The 18,665-nt window shown below is 41.5% G+C and overlaps 1 protein-coding gene and 1 long non-coding RNA gene across 2 annotated transcripts; both read left to right on the top strand.

Moving 5' to 3' along the window:
• Positions 1-2,201: 2,201 nt before the first annotated feature.
• LOC128851894 (uncharacterized) lies at positions 2,202-6,799 on the top strand. The gene is made up of 3 exons (XR_008449427.1): positions 2,202-4,134; positions 4,624-4,733; positions 6,297-6,799. It is a non-coding gene; the product is annotated as an uncharacterized LOC128851894 (long non-coding RNA).
• A 7,128-nt stretch (positions 6,800-13,927) lies between these two features.
• On the top strand, positions 13,928-18,274 carry EEF1A1 (eukaryotic translation elongation factor 1 alpha 1). The gene is made up of 8 exons (XM_054063187.1): positions 13,928-14,040; positions 14,680-14,869; positions 15,827-16,006; positions 16,127-16,423; positions 16,675-16,825; positions 16,992-17,248; positions 17,435-17,669; positions 17,874-18,274. The coding sequence occupies exons 2-8, from the start codon at positions 14,726-14,728 to the stop codon at positions 17,996-17,998; spliced, it is 1,389 nt and encodes a 462-aa protein (XP_053919162.1). The 5' UTR covers positions 13,928-14,040; positions 14,680-14,725; the 3' UTR covers positions 17,999-18,274.
• The last annotated feature ends 391 nt before the right edge of the window (positions 18,275-18,665 follow it).

The following is an 18,665-nucleotide window of genomic DNA, read 5'->3' as shown; positions in this document are numbered from 1 at the left end:
AACACACTTTTACAAAGGCAGATGTTTTCCTACAGGAGAAAAAAATAAATCTCTCTACAGGTTTCCTCTTCCTCTGTGCCTGTGTTAATTCTTCTGAATCACAAAATATGATGCAAAATCACAACCGCATGCACAGATGGTTAATACGCAGCTCCCGTTGTTCTGAGGAGGTTGCTGTTTGACTCATATCTTTTCAGCTGAGTCATGAAGTAGAACTATGCGGTTGTACATTTCTTTGTCTCGGTGCGCCAGGCAAGGAGGCTGCTGTTCAGAGCAGCTATCTCTGGCAGTGAGGAAACACAAAAGCAGGGATTTAGAGTGTGTAGCGTGGCAGTGCTGAGCCGGTGCATGCTTCTGCAACAATGGAGAGCCATGGCACGCCTCTGCCCCAGCAGGGCTGTGCGCAGCCAGCACCCCTCTCCTCCCAGCCACCCCGTAGGCAGTGCACGCATGTATGAGAAGACACAAAGAGCAATATAGATAAGGCACTATAAGAATTCAAGGCAACTGGATGGAAATAAAAATGCTGATCCTTCAAAAAAAATCTCAAGATCAGCAAGTCAGTTATCCTTAAAGATTATTTATTTTCACATTTTGCATAGTGCCTTTACTGCACTTGATTTTGATCCGAGAACTACTCATAAAGAAATGTACTAAACCTTCTCAAATAGGGCTCAGTCATGCCCCAAAGTATCCTTCGAGGTCCCTTCACCCACCCCTCCACAGATTGTTTGAAATCACTGCCTCCAGCTGTAACTGTGACATAGAGCCTTTGCTTTAAATGAAAATAGCTTCAAGTTGAACCCTAACCCTTATTATCATCATCCTCAAAAGGAAAGAGGCCCAGTGGTAGTTCTGCTCCTGTAAAGGTTTGAGTAGACCTACTTGACTCCTTCAGCGAGAAAAGTGACCTTACGTAGATAGGCAGAACTGTATTGGTTAGTGACATATTAATGATACGATAATGAAGTATGAATAGCGAGCCAGTCTTTACGTGTCCAATGTTTTCCATCTGAGTAACTTCAAAGGCTTCCCAAGTATCTTGGTATTGCAGTGCCTTATTGCCTTTGTTCTTCAGATGGCATAGTATAACAGACAGCTACTTGGAAGAGATGGGAGGGGAGGCAGTTGGAGAGTGGGAACCAGTACTGTCAGTGACTTGCTGCTCTTCAAAGCTCCTGTGCCATGCAAATGATGGTCTGTAGCTCCACAGCTTTAAAAAAAAGTCAGCAATTGGCTTGGGACTGTTAGATTAGCAGGTTTATCTACTGTTGCTGTCAGTCCTGGATAGCTGAGATGTGAAGGCTTTCTCTTATTTTATTTTTGGTTCCATTGTGGAAGGTTCTCATGCCTAGAAAACAGGTAACACAGGAGGGGAACCAAGAGCTAAACACTGGCTAATTTTGATGAAGGCACAAACTAGGAATCTGAAAATTAGCAGGCTCTGGCATAATGATAAGCAGGATCATTGGGAAGAGATTCCAGCCATAGGTAACACTTCCTCCAGCAAAGGCATCTGGCCAGTGCAGTCCCCACTGTCTGCATAAAATCAGCTTCGTGTTTTATATGTCAGCTAAGTTTAAAATGACAGATTTTTAAGGATATTGGTATGATGCAAGTATAGTTTTCAGCTGAGTGACAAACTGGCAACTATTAAACTAATCTCCAGTATGGGAAACGGGAAATGGTACCCAAACTCTTGGGTTTTGTATAGGACGTGAGTCAATCATGTGACTCTTCCTATTAACTAGATATTTTATTTAATATCTGCATATTGCAGCTATTCACTTTTAAAAGAAAATTAAACAATCAAAGTATTAAACAATCAAAGTGTAAAACATGCAGAAAGGCAGCTATAGTTACGCTGGATCAAAGTGTCTTGCTTAACAGGGAGGAGGGAATTACAAGACAGAAGTTGTGTATTGTATACTGCAAGTGATATTACTCATAGTAATTCCCAGTGCAGGTGAGATGCCTGCAGACTTTTGGTAAGTTTATGACTTCTAAAGCCAAGCGATGGATTTATTCTTGTTATTTTTTCTCTATTACTGGTCACCAAGCATTCTGCCATTTTATTCCACTGAGCTACGGAGGTGAAAACTTTAAGATCACTGCACCAGTGGCTAGTTTTACAATTACATCTGTATTTCATCTCACTTCCACTGCAAACAGGGACTTCCTGGTAGGCAGGGCAGTGCTCTGTGCTCTTGCTTTCTCTTATTTGATTGAAAAGGGCTCAGGATTGTTATTTAGTGCATGTGTGCTCTCTCTTATTAATTATTTTTTTTTAACCTCTGCAGTTCCTGTTGCCTTCTCAACAGATGTAGCACTGCGGTAGAAACTATGTATGCCTCAAATTAACCAGAAAAAATGTGATTATACTGATAATTTTTTTTTTGTGTGTAGCTCCAGCTGCAGTTATATGAGACGTGCTTTATAATTCATCCACTGGGAATTTGGTGTCTATTTTGAAACCTCTGACGTGCCTATTAGAAGGTAACTGAGAACTGCATGCCAACACTCTCAAGTACAGTGATGACAGATCATTATTTTTAAACCTTGTGGGTACTTTTGGACTGAGACTTGCCTAGCATGTTGTAAGAATGACAGGTTTATAAATCGTGCTTAATCACCGTGGCTTACCTTAATAATCCTTGAAAACCAGTTCCACTGCTGCTTGGATGGTAGCTCGAGTGATTTTTTGTTCTGTTGAGATTAGCTGGATAGAACCACCTCAATCCATCCTATACTTATTGTTAAGGTAAGATGAGGGTGATATGCTATATGTTATGCTGTATATCTCTTGCAATCTGTGCAGTGAAAACCAGATATGGGCTTTTTCACACAGGTTTGTGCTTTCTCTTTCACTCTGAATCAATCTGTACTTTCTGCATTTAAAACAGAAGTACTCTGGTTTCATTCACAAATTCGTAACGTTTGGGTGATGCCCCTATATCCTATGGATAATATGAGATGCACTCTGGTAAATGTGACACAGGTGTGGCCTGTGTTCCACGCATGGTTTGCATTCCTTTTCTCTGAGCCTGGTTAGAGAGAAAGTACATGAGACACTTCACTGCTGCTATTCTGGGAAACATCAAGGATGCATCGGCAACCATTTGGAAACTTTGCTGGTTTGGCTGAAATCATAATTTCAAAGCCATAGCACATATTACTCTCATAGTTTTGTTTTCATACTAAATTTTAAAGAAGCCCTGAGGTATTTTGTCATATAATCAAAACAAAAATCACTGTTCTATCTCTTTTGCAGTGTTATTTTTCCCCTGTGCCTTAAGCAGTCACCGGAGAACAAATGTGTTATGGCTGGAAGAGGGAAAATATGAAAGAATGGAGTGGTTTGTAAAACTGAAATGGAAAGCATATTTGGTTGACATGTTTTTTTAAAAAGCTACTTCTGTATATAGATGACAGAGTATTGTCAGCTACTGTTTAAAGGGTATATATATTAGCCTGACCAATTTGAAATGCCAGGAACCTGGTCTGGCTTCTCTAAGATGCAGCATAAGAACATGATGGTGCATAACTTTTTTAAAAAAAGATAAAAACAAGCAAACTAACAAACAAAAAACTAAGCAAAATTCAATTAAAATTAAGCTCTGGATTCATTTGGGCACTTCTGTAATTTTTGCTTATTCAACGTACTACGAGAATTAATTGAGTAGAAAGTGAACAATATGTGATCCGATGTAATCGTTGCATATTGCCATTGATCAATGGGTGTACCAGGGTATTGTCTGTGCTTGTATGCTTTGAGATGCTACCCTTTAAGTCCCAGCCTCCATTAGCAGACTTGTGTAGAGTCAGAAAAGGAAAAAGGAGAAAAAAACATATGGCAACAGAAAAAAACCACACAATTCCTGGTTCAGAACTCAGAATTAAGAGACTGTGGAGGTTGTCACAAGATTAGGGTTACACTAAGATGGTCTGACCTCACCTAGTCATGCACACAGTAAAATGTAATATAATATTGTTGTAAGCTTGTGACATTGTAAATTATAATTCTTATTTTGTGTGTACTACCACTGACTTAGCTGCTGAGTAATGAATACTTCAGAATTGGCATAGGAGAAATAGCTTTGCAACGGAAGAACACTCAGGCTCTTGATGAAAGAGGTAAGTGTATTTTCCCAAGTTTTAAGCATGAAATGCAGGTCTGAGCACCTTAGGTATGTGTGTGGCAGTGACACAGCCTAGATTAGCCTTGATCATTTTATAATCAAGGCCACATAGCTTAGTCAAGAGAGTAAGAGTGCAATTTCCCTTTGTAGCTAATCTGATTTAACTGAGCCTCACCACCTAAATGATACATGCCACTTCCTGTAGTTGACTCTGAGGATCATGTGGAGTTAATTTGGGGGGGGGGGTTGCAGCTTTCGTGGATGGCTTCACTGCTCTCACTCTCAAACAATCTCTAGATCCAGTGCAGGAAATCTTTTGGTAGAGGAGAAGAGTGGTTCTTCTGACAGGTATTCACAGCTGCATAGGTTTAGCTTTGGCATGGAGTAACACCTTTCAACTTACTGAACTCAGATGTAAGCTTAAAAGAAGGAATTAAAACTTTATTTTGGAATAGACTTTCTTATCATATTTTCTATATTACAGTTTGCCTCACCCACACCAGTCGCTGTCCTCTTCACAGGAATGTCATTGTTCTGAACTGTTGCTAGTGGATGCTGTTTCTCAAGAATATCCCAGAAGGAAAGGGAAAGCAAGTGAGCAAGAGTTTCTGCTTCCTTAGTTCATATGGGTGTGTGAACGTTGCTGGGCAACATGACTCACTGCACAGCCTTGTGAAGTAAATGGGACTGCGTTAGCTTGCAAATCAAGTATAAACTATTTCCCATAAATAGTGATACTGCTCTTTGTCTCTAATGACTAGAGAGCTAAATTTAGAGAAGGAGCTAAGTTTTGTTTTCTAGAAAGCATTATGTCTTTACAACTGCCATTTCACTTACATACACATGCGCCCCTACTTTAGATGGTGAGGGGAACCCCATTTAGATAGGGAGAAGCAGGTGACCCACTGCATGTGTGTGCGATTCTACATGTTTTCTGATTACAGTGCTTGCACCTATAAGTAGTGTGTACACACAACTAGGTTTTCTCTGGTGAATGACATTGTATGTGCATAAAACAGCTGAGGGTGATTTAATATCCTCTGTGCTGAATCAAAAATGGCATACTGAATTAAAAACTCAGAGTGTGCTTTCCACTTTGGGTCACCTTAGGAGTGGCATGGATTGTGATATGGAGACTGTCTGGTAACTAGCATAGACCTTCTAGGTGTCCCTGCTTTGCACAGAGGAGATCCTTCATTGCTATTCATAGTTTCAGCAGTACAATCTGTCTCCTGCTGAGAGTAGGAAAGTTCCTGTTTCAGGCAGTAGAGGACAGTAACACGACTCGCTCATATGAATCAGTTTGCAGTCTTTTTCTATCCCATAGTGGGTTTTTTTAAGTGTTTTGCTTTCACCCTGGCCTGTGGAATAGCCACATCTATAAGCTCAAGCATCAGTCTTTTACGCTTGGACTTCCCTTTGTCCTCTGTCACCGTGGCCTAACGGGATGGCACGTCAGCCTTGGCTCCCCTTCATTCTGAGATTTGGCCTCGATGCAGAGAGCTGACTCAACACCCATTCACAGTTTAAAGGGGACGAAGTCTACTTTATACATCATGTGGTACAAGCTTTAACCTCTGAAATGCCAGTCCTCTATGGACTGCCTTGCAAAACCACAGGTGGTGTTTTTCACAAGTGCTGTTACAGAAGGGACTATGAGGCATAGCAGTGGATATGGACTGACCTCCCCTTAGTTGATAGTTCCTGTCGTAGAATCACTGCCCGTGGGAAAGTCATGTGCTCTTCTCTTTTTTTTTTTAGCATCCTTCTGGTTGTTGTTTAGAAACTGCTGGAGAAGCCAAACATGTTTTCCAGCATTTTATTTTGATAAGAAAGCAGTACGGAATGAATACTTTATAACATCATGCCAGGAATCTACTCTATTCCTGACAGCTCCAACATAACCTGCCCTATGCAGGGGCAGGAGTTGCTTGCGGTACAAAATTTCTTCTCCCGTCTTTCATTTTTTAGCTTGACTTTTCCGTGATTGGAGTTTAGGACTCACTATTCCATTTCCTTCCACACCTTTCTGATAAGTTATATTAGCCTAGCTTTTTAATTTTCAGTGAAATGTACTTGATCATCTAGTGCAAAAGGTGGAATTTATACAGCGAGATGCATGATTAGCAGTTGAAATATTTGTGAATTTCCATTCAGATGGGACTACCGTAATGAAAAAGTTTGACCTTCAGCTGATACAAACACGTTCAAGTCCTGGGTAGATTTCCTTACGAAGGTAAACAACGTGGACTGGAATTATGGTATAAGAAATTAATTCATGATTGCACAGGTCTTCTAAATAATGTAAACCTATGTAAATTAAGGCTTGAAGAGACTTTTGGATATGTAGTCCATATATGAAGAAGTGTAAGTTATGCTTGAACCATTCCTGGTGCTTATTTAGGTGCTTGCAAGAAGTTGGATAATGATGGCAGTTCCACCAGCTGCTCACAAATCTGATATTATCTCTAGGTATTGTCTTAAAGCATGGCTCCTAAGATGCACAAAGTAGCTCAGTAGAGGCTTTAGTGAGTCCTAAGTAGAGCGAAAGGTTTATATATCTCAGTACGTTTGCTTTTTTCAGAAGAGTACGGCAGTGTTGACTCATGTTCAGTTTGTGATCTACTCTAACCCCAGGTCCTTTCCTACAGGACTGCTGGCTACTTCTCCCATGTTCGTGCAGTGAACTGTTCCTTAAAAAGGACAAACACTAACCTTGATTTGTTTCCTAATTATTTTAGACCATTTCTCTAACTTGCCTGCATTACTTTGAATTCTGTTCTTGACCTCTGAAGTGCTCAGCCCCTTCTTCCCCCCAAGTGTGCAATTTAAAACTCCTTTCATGTGTTTTTATAACTATACATATATAACTAACTATAACTATATTTGTGTGGTGGAGTAAAGTCTGTGTCCACATAAACTCATTTGATACATCCTTTCATAGTGATATTACAAATTACTTTGAGCATATGCCATCTTCAGCTGGTCTCCTGCACATCCATTATTTTGTCCAAAGTTTGCTGTGCTTACTTACGCAAGTTACCTGGAAGGGGTGTCAAATCTTCCTTTAAGCTTAACGATATCCACATTTCCCCATCCGTGAGCCTGTTAAACCTGCCACAGGAGAAAATATTAGTTTTGATGCAATCTGCTCCTAACAAGTCAGAGGCTGTTACTTATCAACCTATTATCTTCTAAAAATAGTCCATTTGTTCCAATATATTTTTCCAGGAATTGAAATTAGATTGACTGTTCCATAACTGTCCAGCTCATGTTTGTGCTCTTTCTTTCTCCTTTATTTTGGTTTGGGTTTTTTTTTTGTTTGTTTGGCTTTTTGGGAGTTTGCTTTTTTACTAACATAATTAAATATTGGGCACTTCTTCACCTTTTGGCTTCTTGCTTTTAGCAAGCTGGTCCCACTGTTCATTGACAATTACAAATAATTGGCTCGTATTTCTACCTTAATATAACTACCAGCAATCTTGAATCTTCTTACATCTTTGTGTCCAGACTTGTGATTCTTCCTTTGTAGGACTTTCTGTCCTGTACAATTCTGGAGATTAAGCCAAACTGCCTTTCAGTAAACTCAGTATACATTAAACAGGTCAAGTATAAGTGCTTTTCCAGATCTAGATGTATTCCCGTAGTTCTTCTCTGAAACCTTTCCAAACTTAAATCGTCTCAAATTCACTGAATAAATGTCAAGCATATGCTATATACGAGTACACTACATCTGAGCAAAGCTTCTAAATTACTTGACTTGCACCACTTCTGGTTACTGTGGTTACCACCTAGCAAGAACAAAGAACATGTGATTGCAGTGGAAACTGATCCTACGGCCTGAGCGACACCTAAACTCGAAACCACAGAAATGTCAAGATGAGAGAGTGAACAGTGGATGGCACTTCAGCTGAACAGCTAGGATGTATCCACACTGTCCTTAGTAACCCAAGTTTCAAGTACTGCTCTTCTTCCTCCTTTGGCCTATCCATCCAATGTCTCAAATTTATAACAGACTTTTGCAGTCTGCACCAAAATCACTTTTATTACATTTCTTTCCCTTGCAGCCACAGAGTTTTTTTTCTTGATTCATATAAAACCCTTCTAGGAATCTACCTATAGACTTTGTCTCCCTCCTTGAAAACTTGCCTTTATTTGGAATAGGAGAGGCAAAAGGTGGTGAATGCAAAACGTCTGCAAGACGAGAACAGGGAATTGCAGATTTTCTGTTGATGCACTTCCAGCTTGCTAAGCACATAAGCCAGCTCCAAACCTACTACAGCAAGAAGCAGCAAAATGAACCTTACAAGTGGACAGTCAACAAAGCTATTGAAGCAAAGGATGAGGAGTTGTGGTCACACTTAAAGGTTTCACCACAACACAAAAGGAGAAATATATTGCTTTTGGCAAAATTATTTTTAGCATAAGAGACTAGAGCTTTAAAATGGAATTTTGGAAGTTCATGATATATTGAGAACACAAGCCAAACTGCCCTCAACCAGTGGATTTCTGTTCAGTAACTGACACTTTCTTTATGTACAGTACACTATCTCTTATGTATATTATTTTATTTTTTATACTACCATTTAGGGTATTCTTTGAATTGAACTCCTAGAACGGCTTACCATTCATTTAGGGTATCCTAAAGGTGGTGGGATATATTAAAAAATGTGATTCCACTTGGGAGGAGAGGAGCAAATGCTGTAGCCTGTTTGCTGTTGGAAAACACTAATGCAAAACCACAGAACAGTTTAACAAATTATATTGTTTCTCTGTAATAGTGGTGGTTACTTCATCAGCCCTTCCCCTTTATTCTGCATTGGTGTCTAGTAACTCCGCTTTTTGCCTGGAGCCAGGTCATGAGCTGGTGTAAATTAGCCTGGCACTAATGAAGTATATGAAGCTTTGTCAGGTGTTTACAAGTGAAGGGTCACTTTTTGGTTGAATTAAAGGAGGAATTACTTCTTGGATCTGAAGTCCTCTAGTGGTCTGCATCTACCTTCCCATTCACCATTCAGTTCCAGAACAGTCTTACTGAAGCACCTGTGAGATTCTTTTCTGCCTGCTTAGCCTTCTTATGCTGTGGATAAAGGTGGTTTGAAAACATTGTCAAATTATTATTTTTTTAAATTTTATTTTATTTTTTTAAGCAGACTGTCCTCTAAGCATTAGTCTTTCACTCATTGTTAAGTTCTGTAGCTGGAACAGTGGTGCTTCCCACAGGAAACTTTTTTTAGGGAAAGCCTTTTTAAGATGCTTGTGTTATTTTGAAACTTCTGAAGCAGTAGCTGCTTATTCATTCATTCATGTACTCCCAAGAGTTTTGAAGGCCACCCTCTTATCTTTCCTACTGTAACATCTTATTTTCTGATTCTATAAGCAAGGCCAGCTATGAGATCAGACCAGGTTGTTGAGGCCTTTAGCCAGGTCAAATCCTAAAGACCATCCAAGGATGGAGAGGTTTATTTTGAGCTGTCTCCTAAGATACTATTTTAAAGTATATTTACTGTTGTTTCTTTCTTTTGCCAAGTAATTTCATTTATATAAAAATATCAGCTACTAGTACAGAGCTAAATAACTTCTCAAAGTAGCTTTTTTCAAGTAGTTTAGATTACCTCACCCAGTTGATATAAACCATTCTTTTTGAAGCAGGTTTTCTGTCTAATCGCTTCATACATGAATAACACCATTATTCTATTAATTGTTCTTTTATTTATTAAACAGGTGATTGTACAATCCCATAGTAAGCATTAGGATCATGTAGGGAAAATGATTTCATAACAGATGTAGATGCTTTTTATTTCTATTAAGAACCAATGCATTAAAGAGCATTAATAGATGGAAGTAAAGCTGTGTGTTCATGCTGTAGTTTATGTTGAACATTTGGACTAATGTACATACCATAGTAATTGTGACATAAGGCTTAGAAAGCATTTCACAGTAAGTATTAATTTAATTGTATTACATAGTAATGCTGTATATCAGAATCTGGTTTTGCTAATCACCAATTATTATTGGTAATTTTGGACTACTTTTCCATCAGGCCTTTTGAAAGTGCCCCCGAGAAATCTTAATTCTTCTTCCATATATAGTGAGCTGAATAAACTGTATTTATCAGATCTGTGTTTAAATTCTTGTGCTTATAAAGTCTGTTTGCTTACACTCCTGAATGACCTTGTTCACTGCAGTTAAAACAGCGCGTGCTAGCTACCTTCCTCTTTGCGCAGGAGTCTGACCAAAAAGATGCCACTTCCATATGTACATGGAAGAGAGTTAAAATTCTTTAGAGGTGCTCAGTGAGCACATCTTTTATTTTCTAGCATGATTTCACTCGCTGTGACCATGTTCTAAGCTTATAAGTACTTACTGTATATGCTGGAGCCACACGCTAAAATGAAATGCTGCAGTAGTTTCTGTGCTCTCCAAATCCAGTTAACATTTATTTTTAAAAGTTAAGACTATTTGGCTTACATATTTAGATGTACTGACAGCAGAACTTTCATTTTAATATAATTTTATCAGGTTCCTTTTTTAAATGATGGGTATTCTATAGATTCATACAATACAAATGCTTTAAAGAACCCTTCTACGTGTTCTTACACTGGAGGCACATGTGGCCATTGGTTATTTCAGTTTAGCACATGCTCATCAATAGACAGGGGAGAATGAGTGTTTTTTTCCCCACAAAGTCCCTCTATTTCTAAAGTCAGGCTGGATTTAAGCAGCGCTCTTCCGAAGCCCAAAAGACCTTGACTTTTTGAAATCTCTTATCTCTGTTTCTTCCTAAGTGTTTCATATCAAAGAGATCAGTTTTGCCAAATGAACAAAATCTCATGTTTGTAACAGACTGTTTACATACAGGATTTAGTCCAGGGTATGCTTATCTGTGTTAGCTGAGAGGATTCTTCAGAATGCATTTCCACTCAATTATGTGAAGCTACTCATATATCTGAAGCTCCCCAGCTGTATAAATATTTGTGAGATTGGTAACAGGAATGTTCCACTAATAGAATGGATAATGAGAGATATAGAGTAGTTGTTGGGAGAATAAAAGCATGTATTGGGCAGATTAAAGAGCGAATAATAAATTCTTGGGAAACTCAAAGAAATGGAGGGGTAAAAATGACTTGTAGAATTGAACTACGACTGTGGCTAAAAGTTTGTCCAACAAATTCAGCTTTGATAGCTTTCAGCTACATACATACCACAGAAATTGCCATCTTAAGAAATACATAACTCTCAATGCCTTTATGAAATAGTCTTCTAAAAGAAAGTCCCTTAAAAAAAACCCCACACAGTTCAGTATGGGCCATGAAAGAAACCAGTAAGACATTTCCTTTCTCCTACGTCCCTCGGGAGGCACAAGTCATCGACTGCATTTGAAAAGTCTTAAACTACCTTTTTATGAGAATGTGATGCTTTGACAGATCAATCCATTAAAAATATCTCCTACTGAGATACACATTTTAGAAGGTAGCTTCAAACCATCCTGAATAATAAAGCTTTTTAGCCGTGTTTACAAATAGGCTTTGCTTTACAGAGACCCAAAAAGTGCTGCTTAGCTTTCTTAACAAAAATTATCCTTTGATCCTCAACCTGAACTGTTAAATCACTTTATGATAATGCGTTTCCATTTGCAGAAAGTGATACACCTCCCTGTTTCTGCCCTTCTATTACTGTGGCTTTATATGCAGTGTTCCCACTTAATAACTGTCCTTAAATGTTAGTTTTGAGGAAAGCTGAACCACCTTTCCCTTGCCCCAACCCCTGCCACTAATCACTGCCTAAAAACATAGGAGGGGAAGATAAAGAACTTGGTGACTTTATTTCTTTCTTAAAAACTAGCATGTTTAACCATATCTGAACTGGTTTGCAGGTTTTACTGTGAAACTGGATTTTTGTGTTAAAGGTGTAAACTCAGCCTCTTCTCTAGCACGATACTTCTCCAAGCACCTTTTTTTTTCTTACAAAATGCGTGCTATTTTTTTAAAATGTGGAAAAATACCAGATATTGTGGAAACGCTTTGATTCCATATCGATCCATGAAACATTAAGTTTAAGGCTCTTTGCTGTAGTAAATTTGATGCTGTGTGTATTGCAGCTAGAGAAACTTGGAGTGAAGTGAGACTGTAGATGCACGAGGTGGGTTTTTAAATTTTGTTGTTCTTGTTCTTTTTTGTTTGTTTTTGAACAACGTGCTACTTCCATGCTCTACAACTGCAATCTGAATGGCACACTGAAAAATGAAAGAGATTATAGTTGGGTATGTATAAGTAACTGTTCCTAACACAGGCAAATAACATACCTGAAGAATAAAAGAGAGAATGCATCTTTGCTTCCTATGCAGATCATTTTAAAAGAACAAACATAAATATTTGTTGTGCATTGCATCTTAATTTCACTCAAAAAGTTATAGGATGTGTTGATGTTCTCCCAAGTGACAGGGGACAGGACAAGGGGGAATGGCCTCAAGCTGTGCCAGTGGAGGTTCAGACTGGATATCAGAAAAAAAATTTTCACAGAAAGGGTCACCAGGCACTGGCAGAGGCTGCCCAGGGAGGTGGTGGAGTCCGCATCCCTGGAGATGTTTAAAAGATGGGTAGACAAGTTCCTCAGGGACATGGTTTAGTGGCAGATAGGAGTGGTTGGACTCGATGATCCAAGAGGTCTTTTCCAATCTGGTGATTCTATGATCCTGTGAATCGTTAATGTTTTTTCTTACATCATTTAGGTGTGAGTAAACAAGAGAACAATCCAGTGGAATCACGAGGGCTTTTATTTCTGATGTGAGCTGTTTCATGACTCCTCGCTGCTACGATTTCAAAAATAATGTGCTAAGGCTGCCAGTTTGTGAAAATAGAGCATGGGGGCACTTCTCATAGTCAGGCTTTTTTAAGCAGAAGGTGCATACCCTAAAAGCTGAAGTGATTCTCTTTAGTTCATTTGCACTTCAGATACATCTTTGCTTAAGGTGTTTCCGCCTTGATTTGTATTTTTGTGCCAAAGTTTTCTGAACGGAGTCAACTTCTGTTCTGCAATGGGACAAGAAAGAAAGAAGCAACTTGATTATTTTATTAGTAGTAGTATTTTAAGCCAAACGATGCTGTTTCTTATTCAGGTCTAACAGGCTTCCTGAAATTCCTGCTCTCTTTCTCCTCACCTCTGTTTCTGGGTCATTTGCAACACCATGAGTTGGGGGTTTCTAGTGTTTCATAATCTTGAGCAAGTAACAAATTGATGAGAGCCAACATAGCTGGGGAGGGACTTTTATAAGGGCAGAGAGCGATAGGACAACGGGGAATGGCTGTAAATTGGAAGGTGGGGGGGGGGGGTAAGATACTAGGAAGAAAGTCTTCACCATGAGGGCGGTGAGACACTGGCACAGGTTGCCCAGGGAAAGTGTGGCTGCCCCATCCTTGGAGATGTTCAGAGCTGGGTTGGATGGGGCTTTGGGCAGCCTGGGCTGCTGGGAGGTGTCCCTGCCCATGGCAGGGGGTGGAACTGGATGGGCTTTGAGGTCTCTTCAACCCAAACCATGCTATGATTCCATGGCAGGGGGGTGGAAGTGGGTGGGCTTTAGGTCCCTTCCACCCCAAACCATTCCATGACTTAGATGTACATTTTTAATCTCGTTGATTGAGTTCCCTGCCTGTATTAGGAACCACCATTAACGCCCCTGCGGTTCCCCACTGCTCCCCCCACCCCCGGGACACCGCGGGGCGGGGGCGGGGAGCGCCCTTTGCCCGCGCGCACGGGGGGAGAGGGAGGGGGTGTGGCCACGCGGGCCGCCGGGAGTGGTCACGTGTTCACCGCTAAGCTCCGCCCCTTCGCAGGGTATATAAGGGGCGGCGCTCACGCCGTCGGTCTTTTTCGCTCCGGGTTTGCCGCCGTCTCATCGTAGGTGAGCGCGGCCCGCTGAGGAGGGGGCAGGCCGGGCTGGAAGAGGGGCGGGGCGAGGTCAGGGGGCGCCGGGGCAGTGTGAGGCGGAGGGGGGGGGCGGGGAGGGGGCGCGATGATTGAGGGGACTATGGTCAGAGGGGAAGCGTTGGGTTGGCGGAGCATCGTCCCTCCTCGATGATTCCTCGTGTCGGGATGGGGAGCAGCCACCCCGTGCAGCATGGGCGCCGGTTGTCTCACCACGCCTCACTCCTCCGTTTATCGCTGGGCGGGAGGCGGCGGGGACGCGCGGATGGTGGAGGGAGGGGGTCGTGGCACGAGTGTAAAAAATGGCCGCTCGCCTTTTCCTGGTTGCCGCCAGCGCCACAAAATGGAGGACGCGGCGGGGTGAGTCACGCACAAAGGAGCGGGGCGGCCCCGCCCCCCCCTCCCCGGGTAACGCGAACCCGAGGGGGGGGGGAAGACACCAAAGGCGCCCCGGGGCGGGGCCCCCATTCACCGCGTGGGACCGCGAAGCCACCCCTGCCTCCATTCACCGCGTGGCGCTCAGCTTCCCTACGCGCCATGCGGTCGATGGGGGGGAGGGGGGCGCGTTCTCCATGAAGGCCGTGCGTTATATCTTTATCACTGTGGAACATTTTAGGTGTCGACTCTTTCGGCGAAGGAAAAGAACTTGAGGAAGATCCACAATGGGAAAGGAGAAGACCCACATCAACATCGTCGTCATCGGCCACGTCGACTCTGGCAAGTCCACCACCACCGGCCACCTCATCTACAAATGCGGTGGGATCGACAAGAGGACCATCGAGAAGTTCGAGAAGGAAGCCGCTGAGGTGCGTGAGCCGTGGTACCCAGCGAGATTTTTGGGGTGTCGGGTTGAATAGTGTTTTAATTGCAAAACTTAAAAGTTGCAAAGTGTTTTGTGGCCACGGGGAGGCGGTTTGGGTGCCACCGTCCCAGTAGCTGAATAAGTGCGCAAGTGTTCTGCGGCCACAGGGCGGCAGCTGGGTGGCAGTTGTCCCGATAGCTGAAAAAGTTGTGGAGTCCGCCATTACGTTCGTTTGCCAAGCTCAAACTGAAATGTAGGACCAGGGAAGAAAAAGGTAGCATAAAGCGGCATCTAAATATTTAGGTCTGGAATTGTAATTGAAGTGTGGAGTTAAAAGCATCAGTGTTGGTTTATGTGTAGTTGAGGGTAAAATTTAAAAGTTGCTTTTAAGTTTTACAGCTGAAAATAAAAAAGGTGGGGATTTTGGTGTTTGAACCTGTAGAATGCCTTATTGATCATACTTATTTTCATCGTGTTGGTTTTTTTCCCTTTAATAATGGAATAGCTGTTAAGTGGTTGTCGCTAATAATTGAACACGCATTAATATGCTCATCATAGAATTAATTGTATTGCATGTTAATCTGAGTGGCACTTAAAGTGTTGATTATCACAGGGATTGCATTAGTAACAGAACTTTAGTTTGTAGAGGACACTTGATAGTGAAGCTTAGGCTCAAGAGAGATATCGTAAAGATGTGTTATTGCAATTAACAAGTTTTCAAGAGGGCTAAACTGTCAACAGGTTAAGTAACTGAAAACAGTTGGCATCTCTCACTAGTACTGCCAAGTGTATCTTGTTGCTTGTTTAACAAGCAGCCACATTTTTCAGTATGAAACCACTTACTATTCTTAGATTTTGCTCTTTGGCCAGTGTGTGATCTTTCCAGAGTAAGTGCAAAAGCGTATTATTTTTAAAAAGGGGGGGAAAAAATCACAAGATTGGTTTTGTCTTTAATCCATAGATGGGCAAAGGTTCCTTCAAATATGCTTGGGTCTTGGACAAGCTGAAAGCTGAGCGTGAGCGTGGTATCACTATTGATATTTCTCTGTGGAAATTTGAAACTAGCAAATACTACGTTACCATCATTGATGCTCCTGGACACAGAGACTTCATTAAGAACATGATTACTGGAACTTCTCAGGTATGTAAAGTCAACTAAGGACTGGAGGAGTTCGGGCAGGTTCCTCCTTGGTTGGGGGATTTCCCCAATAGTTTGACACATGCAAGCATTATAATAAGGGGTTATTCTTTCTTTTCAAAGGCTGATTGTGCTGTCCTGATTGTTGCTGCTGGTGTTGGTGAGTTTGAGGCTGGTATTTCCAAGAACGGGCAGACCCGTGAGCATGCCCTTCTGGCCTACACCCTGGGTGTAAAACAGCTGATTGTTGGTGTCAATAAGATGGATTCCACCGAGCCGCCTTACAGCCAGAAGCGATATGAAGAGATTGTCAAAGAAGTCAGCACTTACATCAAGAAAATTGGCTACAACCCAGACACTGTAGCTTTTGTGCCAATTTCTGGTTGGAACGGAGACAACATGTTGGAGCCAAGCTCTAACGTAGGTTTGACATTTGTTCGTATTAAGAAGTTAAACTGGGATGATTATTGAGATAAATTAAGCAATAGTAGACTGCATGCGTTGTAATAGTTGTGTTTGAAAGTGCTGAGGCCAAAAATCCCAGCACTCAATGAATTCTTACTCTGGGGTAGTATACAGAGATGATACTAAGAGGATGCACTACTTGGTCTCTAGTCTTTTACCATTAAAATTGTCAAGACTGCTTACGCCTGGGCTTTCTTGTGTTACAGATGCCGTGGTTCAAGGGGTGGAAGGTTAGCCGAAAGGATGGCAATGCTAGTGGAACCACCCTCCTTGAAGCTTTGGACTGTATCCTGCCACCAACTCGTCCAACTGACAAACCTCTGCGTCTGCCTCTTCAAGATGTGTACAAAATTGGCGGTACGTGCTCCTTGTAATGCTTTTCACTTGCTAGCAACAGAACTGCAGTTGCTTTCCTGGGAGCTGTTTTATCAAGTGGAAGATGTAGAATGCTTGTCTGAAATGCTTTTTCCTGGGACCACATGTATTCATTGAGCTGAAACTATGTGTTGCTTCTTTTCTGCAGGCATTGGTACTGTACCAGTTGGCCGTGTGGAAACTGGTGTACTGAAGCCAGGCATGGTGGTTACATTTGCTCCTGTCAATGTTACAACTGAGGTAAAATCTGTTGAGATGCACCATGAAGCCCTGAGCGAAGCTCTGCCTGGTGATAATGTTGGCTTCAATGTCAAAAACGTGTCTGTGAAAGATGTTCGCCGTGGCAACGTTGCTGGTGACAGCAAGAATGATCCTCCAATGGAAGCTGCTGGCTTCACTGCACAGGTAATGTGTGCAGCTGTTAAAAGATGTTTGAAATGTGGTTCTGGATTGTCAAGTACTAGTCTTGTTCTTTCTTGCTAGTAGATTTGCTTGAAGCAAATCACATGAAACACCTGGCTTTGTGTAAGACAAAGCAGTGGTATTCAAAACTATTGTGGTTTTAACTTGGTTTTTTTTTTTGCTTTCTAGGTTATTATCCTGAACCACCCTGGCCAAATTAGTGCTGGTTATGCTCCTGTGCTGGATTGCCATACTGCTCACATTGCCTGCAAGTTCGCTGAGCTCAAGGAGAAGATTGATCGTCGTTCTGGCAAGAAGCTGGAGGATGGCCCCAAATTCCTGAAATCTGGAGATGCTGCCATCGTTGATATGATCCCTGGCAAACCCATGTGTGTTGAGAGCTTCTCTGATTATCCTCCTCTCGGTAAGGCACCTCCTGAAATTTGTTGACTCCAGTCTCTGAAAGAGATGCTCCTCAGCAGCGTGTGGGTACTCGCTAGATAAATGTGTCTCTGTCCCATTCTTGTTTACTGTCCTAGAGTGGGATTTGCCCACTTAATGTGTTGAGGTGCAGGTAGCACTGCAAATAGCCCCAGGCAAAAGTGATAAACCATGTTTTTGTTTTCAGGTCGCTTTGCCGTGCGTGACATGAGGCAGACGGTTGCTGTTGGTGTCATCAAGGCAGTTGACAAGAAGGCTGGTGGAGCTGGCAAGGTCACAAAGTCTGCCCAGAAGGCCCAGAAGGCTAAATGAAAATTCTGTACATCAGCTGCCACCTCAGTCTTAATCAGTGGTGGAAGAACGGTCTCAGAACTGTTCATCTCAATTGGCCATTTAAGTTTAATAGTAAAAGACTGGTTAATGATTACAATGCATCGTAAAAGCTTCAGAAGGAAAGGAATGTTTGTGGACCATTTGTTTCGTGGCAGTTTAAGTTATTAGTCCTTAAAATCAATAAATTTTTTAAAATGGAAACTTGACCAAAAATCTGTCACAGAATTTGAGACCATTAAAACAAGTTCAATGCTATGTCTCTGTGTTCTTTGGGTTAATGTTAAGTTCATAGAAAAACCTATAATACAGTCTTGGTGGGACCAGAAAGGATGAGCATTACCCAAGTATGTTCAGAAGTTGCAAAACAAATTCTCAGATTTTTCTGAAGAGCAAAATTCAGCTGCACAGTTTTAACTGATCTAAGCCTTAAAGTAAACTACTTCTACTGGTGCTTCTTTTAAGATGTTTTTTAGATTGGATGGCTCAAATAGGTAACAATAAACAGCGTTTTGTGATGCATTGAGTTAAAGAAAACCTCATATTGGGAAGAAGAAATAGTTGTGAACTAAACCACATTTAATGTTAAAGCATAAAAAGTTGGGTGCTGGGTTTCCCATGAGTCTTGTACACAGATTTTTCTATTTGC

Source organism: Cuculus canorus, chromosome 3 (assembly GCF_017976375.1).
Source record: "Cuculus canorus isolate bCucCan1 chromosome 3, bCucCan1.pri, whole genome shotgun sequence".
In the NCBI taxonomy this organism is placed as follows: domain Eukaryota; kingdom Metazoa; phylum Chordata; class Aves; order Cuculiformes; family Cuculidae; genus Cuculus; species Cuculus canorus.
Note: the sequence above shows the minus strand (reverse complement) of the source record. Positions and strands in the feature narration are given on the sequence as shown.